At 55.8% G+C, this 6904-nt stretch overlaps 2 protein-coding genes across 2 annotated transcripts in view; both read right to left on the bottom strand.

Annotated features, from left to right (window-relative positions):
- Nucleotides 1-6904, bottom strand: part of pald1a (phosphatase domain containing paladin 1a) — a 290101-nt gene that overhangs the window by 104282 nt on the left and 178915 nt on the right. The window lies entirely within an intron of this gene.
- The window catches only part of LOC117387578 (A disintegrin and metalloproteinase with thrombospondin motifs 14), a 90888-nt gene that overhangs the window by 5711 nt on the left and 78273 nt on the right, over nucleotides 1-6904 (bottom strand). The window contains exons 16-20 of the mRNA XM_055229795.1: nucleotides 6814-6894; nucleotides 5057-5214; nucleotides 4175-4340; nucleotides 667-799; nucleotides 366-597 (exon numbers count right to left, since the gene is read on the bottom strand). Of these exons, the coding sequence (XP_055085770.1) occupies nucleotides 366-597; nucleotides 667-799; nucleotides 4175-4340; nucleotides 5057-5214; nucleotides 6814-6894 (770 nt within the window). The remainder of the gene's footprint in view (nucleotides 1-365; nucleotides 598-666; nucleotides 800-4174; nucleotides 4341-5056; nucleotides 5215-6813; nucleotides 6895-6904) is intronic.

The following is a 6904-nucleotide window of genomic DNA, read 5'->3' as shown; positions in this document are numbered from 1 at the left end:
CCACACAACAACCACACCCACGAAACACCACCCATGAAACACCACACAACAACCACACCCAGGAAACACCACCCATGAAACACCACACAACAACCACACCCAGGAAACACCACACAACAACCACACCCAGGAAACACCACCCATGAAACACCACACAACAACCACACCCACGAAACACCACCCATGAAACACCACACAACAACCACACCCAGGAAACACCACACAACAACCACACCCATGAAACACCACGCAACAACCACACCCAGGAAACACCACACAACAACCACACCCATGAAACACCACGCAACAACCACACCCAGGAAACACCACCCAACAACAACCACAACAAGGAAACACCACCTCACCTGAGACCACGCCCCTGTCCTCCACTGGGCGGGGCAGGGCGTGTGGGTGCAGGCTCTCCTGGTGTCCGGCCGCTCTTGGGTGCAGTGTTTGCTGTGGACGGGCCTTTGCGTGGTGTTGTGGGTGGTGTTGTGGGTGGTGTTGTGGAGAAACTGAACACACTGCACCACCCGACTCTGGAACCCCTGTTTACCGCACGACCTGCTGCAGGGACCCCACGCCTCCACCACCCACCTGAGACACAAACAAACACCATTACGCCAAAGCCACGCCCCCTGGTGGCGAGCGGCGGCGTGTGCTCACGTGGGCGCGCTGCACTCGTGGGTGTTGCACCGTTTGCGAATCGGTTTGGGCTTTTTACTCGACTCACAGAAGTTTCGATGAACCAAGCGACTGTCACTTTTACGACGGCAGCCATATTTAGTGTACTGGATACCTGAGGGAGAGGAGGAGAGAGGAGGAGGGGGGGGGGAGAGGAGGAGAGAGGAGGAGAGAGGAGAGAGGAGAGAGGAGGAGAGAGGAGGGGGAGAGAGGAGGAGAGAGGAGGAGAGAGGAGAGAGGAGAGAGGAGAGAGGAGGAGGAGGAGAGAGGAGAGAGGAGGAGGGGGAGAGAGGAGAGAGGAGGAGAGAGGAGGAGAGAGGAGGGGGAGGAGGAGGAGAGAGGAGGAGGGGGAGAGAGGAGGGGGAGGAGGAGGAGAGAGGAGGAGAGAGGAGGGGGAGGGGGAGAGAGGAGGAGGAGAGAGGAGGGGAGAGGAGGGGGGGCAGAGAGGAGGAGGAGAGAGGAGGGGGAGGAGGAGAGAGGAGGAGAGAGGAGGGGAGAGGAGGAGAGAGGAGGAGAGAGGAGGAGGGGGAGAGAGGAGAGAGGAGGAGAGAGGAGGAGAGAGGAGGAGAGAGGAGGAGAGAGGAGGAGAGAGGAGGAGGGGGGGGGGAGGAGGGGGAGAGAGGAGGAGGGGGAGAGAGGAGGGGGAGGAGGAGGAGAGAGGAGGAGAGAGGAGGGGGAGGGGGAGAGAGGAGGAGGAGAGAGGAGGGGAGAGGAGGGGGGGGGAGAGAGGAGAGAGGAGGAGAGAGGAGGAGAGAGGAGGGGGAGGGGGAGAGAGGAGAGAGGAGGAGAAAGGAGGGGAGAGGAGGGGGGGAGAGAGGAGGGGGAGAGGAGGAGAGAGGAGGAGAGAGGAGGAGGAGAGAGGAGGAGGGGGGGAGGAGAGAGGAGAGGGAGGAGAGAGGAGAGAGGAGGGGAGAGGAGGGGGGGGGAGAGAGGAGGAGGAGAGAGGAGGAGGAGAGAGGAGAAGCGGAGAGGAGGAGGAGAGAGAGGAGAGAGAGATGAGAGGGGGAGAGAGGGAGAGGGGGAGAGAGGAGAGAGGAGGAGAGGAGCAGGAGGAGGAGAGGAGAGGAGGAGAGAGGAGGAGAGAGGAGAGAGGAGAGAAGAGGAGAGAGGAAAGAGGAGGAGAGAAGAGGAGAGAGAGAGGAGAGAGGAGAGAAGAGGAGAGAGGACAGAGAGAGGAGAGAGGAGGAGAGAAGAGAGAGGAGAGAGGAGGAGAGAGGAGGAGAGAGGAGGGGGAGGAGGAGGAGAGAGGAGGAGGGGGAGAGAGGAGGGGGAGGAGGAGGAGAGAGGAGGAGAGAGGAGGGGGAGGGGGAGAGAGGAGGAGGAGAGAGGAGGGGGAGGAGGAGAGAGGAGGAGAGAGGAGGGGAGAGGAGGAGAGAGGAGGAGAGAGGAGGAGAGAGGAGGAGGGGGAGAGAGGAGAGAGGAGGAGAGAGGAGGAGAGAGGAGGAGAGAGGAGGAGAGAGGAGGAGAGAGGAGGAGGGGGGGGGAGAGGAGGAGGAGAGAGGAGGAGGGGGAGAGAGGAGGGGGAGGAGGAGGAGAGAGGGGGAGAGAGGAGGAGGAGAGAGGAGGGGAGAGGAGGGGGGGGAGAGGAGGAGAGAGGAGGGTGAGGAGGAGAGAGGAGGAGGGGGAGAGAGGAGAGAGGAGGAGGAGAGAGGAGGGGGAGAGAGGAGGGGGAGAGGAGGAGAGAGGAGGAGGAGAGAGGAGGAGGGGGGGAGGAGAGAGGAGAGGGAGGAGAGAGGAGAGAGGAGGGGAGAGGAGGGGGGGGAGAGAGGAGGAGGAGAGAGGAGGGGGAGAGAGGAGGGGGAGAGGAGGAGAGAGGAGGAGAGAGGAGGGGGAGGGGGAGAGAGGAGGAGGGGGAGAGAGGAGAGAGGAGGAGAGAGGAGGAGAGAGGAGGGGGAGGGGGAGAGAGGAGGAGGGGGAGAGAGGAGAGAGGAGGAGAGAGGAGGGGGAGGGGGAGAGAGGAGGAGGGGGAGAGAGGAGAGAGGAGGAGGAGAGAGGAGGGGGAGAGAGGAGGGGGAGAGGAGGAGAGAGGAGGGGGAGGGGGAGAGAGGAGGAGGGGGAGAGAGGAGAGAGGAGGGGAGAGGACGGGGGGAGAGAGGAGGAGGAGAGACGAGGAGGAGAGACGAGGAGGAGAGAGGAGGAGAGAGGGAGGATGAGGAGGAGAGAGGAGGAGGAGGAGGAGAGAGGAGGAGAGAAGAGGAGAGAGGAGGGGGAGGGGGAGAGAGGAGGAGGAGAGAGGAGGAGAGAGGAGGAGGAGAGAGGAGGACAGGAGGAGAGAGGAGGAGAGAGGAGGGGGAGGGGGAGAGAGGAGAGAGGAGGAGGAGGAGAGAGGAGGAGGAGGAGGGGGAAGAGGGGGAGAGAGGAAGAGGACAGGAGGAGAGTGGAGGAGAGAGGAGGGGGAGGGGGAGAGAGGAGGAGAGAGGAGAGAGGAGGAGAGAGGAGGTGGGGGAGGAGGACAGGAGGAGAGAGGAGAGTGAGGAGAAGGAGAGGAGGAGGAGAGGAGAGAGGAGGGGGAGGAGAGAGGGGGGGAGGAGGAGAGAGGAGGAGACAGGAGAGGAGGAGACAGGAGAGGAGGAGAGAGGAGGAGGAGAGGAGGAGAGAGGAGGACAGGAGCAGGAGAGAGGAGGAGAAGAGAGGAGGAGGAGGACAGGAAGAGGGGGAGAGAGGAGGAGGACAGGAGGAGAGTGGAGTAGAGAGGAGGAGAGAGGAGGAGAGAGGAGGAGGAGATAACATTCAGGGCAAAGCAAAAGCATCTCCATGACAACGAGGATCGAGCGTGAAAAGAATCAGAATCTGATTCAACACAGAAAATAAAGTCGTCTTCTACTTCTGCCCTCTGACCTCCTCCTCCTCTGACCTCCTCCTCTGACCTCCTCCTCCTCTGACCTACTCCTCTGACCTCCACATTTGACCTCCTCCACCTCTGACCTCCTCCTCCTCTGACCTCCTCCTCTGACCTCCTCCTCCTCTGACCTACTCCTCTGACCTCCACATTTGACCTCCTCCACCTCTGACCTCCTCCTCCTCTGACCTACTCCTCTGACCTCCTCCACATTTGACCTACTCCTCTGACCTCCACATTTGACCTACTCCTCTGACCTCCTCCTTTCACCTCCTCCTCTGACCTACTCCTCTGACCTCCACATTTGACCTCCTCCTCTGACCTCCTCCTTTCACCTCCTTCTCTGACCTCCTCCTCTGACCTCCTCTGACCTACTCCACCGCTGATCTCCTCCTCCTCCTCTGACCTCCTCCTCTGACCTCCACCTCTGACCTCCACCTCTGACCTCCTCCTCTGACCTCCTCCTCTGACCTCCTCTGACCTACTCCACCGCGGATCTCCTCCTCCTCCACTGAGCTCCTCCTCTGACCTCCTCCTCTGACCTCCTCTGACCTACTCCACCGCTGATCTCCTCCTCCTCCTCTGACCTCCTCCTCTGACCTCCACCTCTGACCTCCTCTGACCTCCTCGTCCTCTCCTCCTCATACTCACCTCCTCCGCAGGTCTTGGAGCACTGGGACCAGCTCTTGAGGGCCCACTCGTAGGTGTCGAGTTCTGCGAGGAGCACGTTGTTGTTGGTGATGACGGGGAGGAGATCCTCATGTATGATGTATTTGTAGGTCAGGCTGATCTTCACCTCCTCCTCTTTGGGGTTAACCTGGAAAAACAAACACAGAGGAGTTTAAAGGAAGGAGAAACCGCACACTTTCACCAGAAGAGGAGGAGGAACCGCACACGTTCACCAAAGGAGGAGAAACCGCACACTTTCACCAGAAGAGGAGGAGGAACTGCACATGTTCCTTGTCCCACCTCCTCCACGGCATGATTGACAGGTGGAGTAACCAATCAGAGAGAAGCTCAGATTGAGTCAAAACAAAAATGGCGGATTATGTTTAAAAAAGAGGAAAAAGAAAAGGACTGAAACAGCACAGATCAGATGCCCTCCCTGTGTCAGATGCCCTCCCTGTGTGTCAGATGCCCTCCCTGTGTGTCAGATGCCCTCCCTGTGTCAGATGCCCTCCCTGTGTCAGATGCCCTCCCTGTGTCAGATGCCCTCCCTGTGTGTCAGATGCCCTCCCTGTGTGTCAGATGCCCTCCCAGTTTATCCAAAAAATCTCCATTAGACATTTTCCCCAAATTGTTCAGCGCTAGTTTTTATCCTCCAAGAACCAGGAAGTGCGCTGTTTACATGCTAGTTGTTGTTAGCGTTAGCATTACTACTTGCTCTGGCCTTTAAAAGTTGTGAAAGTGCGTGGAAACTCATCATGGTGAGTAACCAGGATACTCAAACTGCAGCGTCCCTCTGACCAGTACTACAACGCTCTGCACATGTAAAACACAAAAACACACTGGAACGGTCAGCATCCCTCTCACCAGTACTACGATGCCCTGGTGGAGCGGTCCGGACGTCTTGAGCGTCTCCCTCTCTCCCTCCGCAGAATACTCCCACTGCAGCCCGCCCTCGATGAACGTGTGGTCGGCGGCGTCCTGGCCGTTCAGGATGAAGCTCCCTGTCTCCTGGTTCTTCACAGCTGCAAAAAGAAAACACTTTAATAACACGATCGTAAACAAACTCTCTCTAAACGTGAAGAAGTGACAGAGTGAGACGCCACCACAGCTTCAGCTCCAAACGAAGCTCATCCAGGCTCCAGCAGGTGTAGGAGCGAGTATCATAGCAACCACAGAGCCAATCAGGAGCGAGGCTGTTGAAGGTCACGCCCCTTCCCGCCCACACCGCTGGTTTATCAGGGAGCGGGCGCTTAGCAACGCTGTCAATCAAACCTGTTGCTAACGCTAACAGGAGCGACCTCGGGGAAAGAAGGACCTGATTCGTCTGTTATTAATGTTCAGATCTTGATTTACAGACACAATAGTGAAATAAAAACCCCAGGATCATGTAGAGGGTTAATACGAACATTTAAGACCAGAATGAGTCTGACAGACGATGGAACGCAGCAGCTAGCAGGTTAGCTACATCCATTTATGTATACGGTCTATGCTAGCAGGTTAGCTCTGTCCATTTACATAAACAGTCCTCGGTCACGTCCTGAAACACGCTTCTACGTCTGTGTGTCGTCAAACTTGAGCTAAACTAAAACATAAAACGCTGTAATGTCTTTATTCAAACACAAAATGTTGTGTTGTCAGTTAAAACACGTTTACTACGACACGTCTGTGGAGCCGATCCCTGTTCTACATCAGAACACACCGAGTCCTCCATCGACAGGTGTAGTTCCTCCATCACACCTCCAGTCTCAGCAGTGCAGTGAGTTAGACGTGTGGACACAGGATGGAGGTCTGATGAAGCACAGCTGGAAAAATGTGCCAATCAAACGCACAAAGGCACAAAGGCTGAAACGCACAAAGGCTGAAACGCACAAAGGCTGAAACGCACAAAGGCTGAAACGCACAAAGGCTGAAACGCACAAAGGCTGAAACGCACAAAGGCTGTATTTTATAACAAGGATCCAGGAATGATGATGTTTGTCCATATTTCTGCTCATTTAAATCTCCTGTGTCGCACAAAACTGACTCCTGCAGCTTTAATCTGTGTTCTAACGCTGTGTCCTCCTCAAAAACACAGACCTGGACTTGTGTTTTGTTTCATTCTCACATGTTTGAGTCACTTTATTATTAGTCTGTCACATCTACAAAGATCAAAATGCGACGTTACACCTTGTGATGTCATCAAGTGGGAGTTTTCATGTTAACTCCTCCTTTTACCTTTAGTTCAGTCGAGATAAGAGACAACTCCAGGACTGAAATGATCCAAATGATTCTATAAATGAAGGTGTGTGGAGTTTAAAAACACAGTGGAGCACTTCCTGTATCACCACATGATGACATCACAAGGTGGAACAGAGTGTTTTCAGTTTGAGAGAAGCAGGGTTTGTGTGTTAAACGTGTGAGAATGAAACAAAACACAACTCCAGGTCTGTGTGTGACATTAAAACAGATCAGAAAATAGAGGAATGTGGAGATTTAAAACCTCTGACCTCACACTTTGACCTCACGCTCTGACCTCTGACCTCACGCTCTGACCTCACGCTCTGACCTCACGCTCTGACCTCACGCTCTGACCTCTGACCTCGTGCTCTGACCTCTGACCTCACACTCTGATGGTTTCTTACCGATCAAATGTGGTGACGTTTCATTCTCCTCGATCACGATGTGACGAGCTCCAATGGGGATGTCGAACATTTTCAGCATCACTAAAAACAA

This window comes from Periophthalmus magnuspinnatus, chromosome 19, assembly GCF_009829125.3.
Source record: "Periophthalmus magnuspinnatus isolate fPerMag1 chromosome 19, fPerMag1.2.pri, whole genome shotgun sequence".
Taxonomy (NCBI): Eukaryota; Metazoa; Chordata; class Actinopteri; order Gobiiformes; family Gobiidae; genus Periophthalmus; species Periophthalmus magnuspinnatus.
Note: the sequence above shows the minus strand (reverse complement) of the source record. Positions and strands in the feature narration are given on the sequence as shown.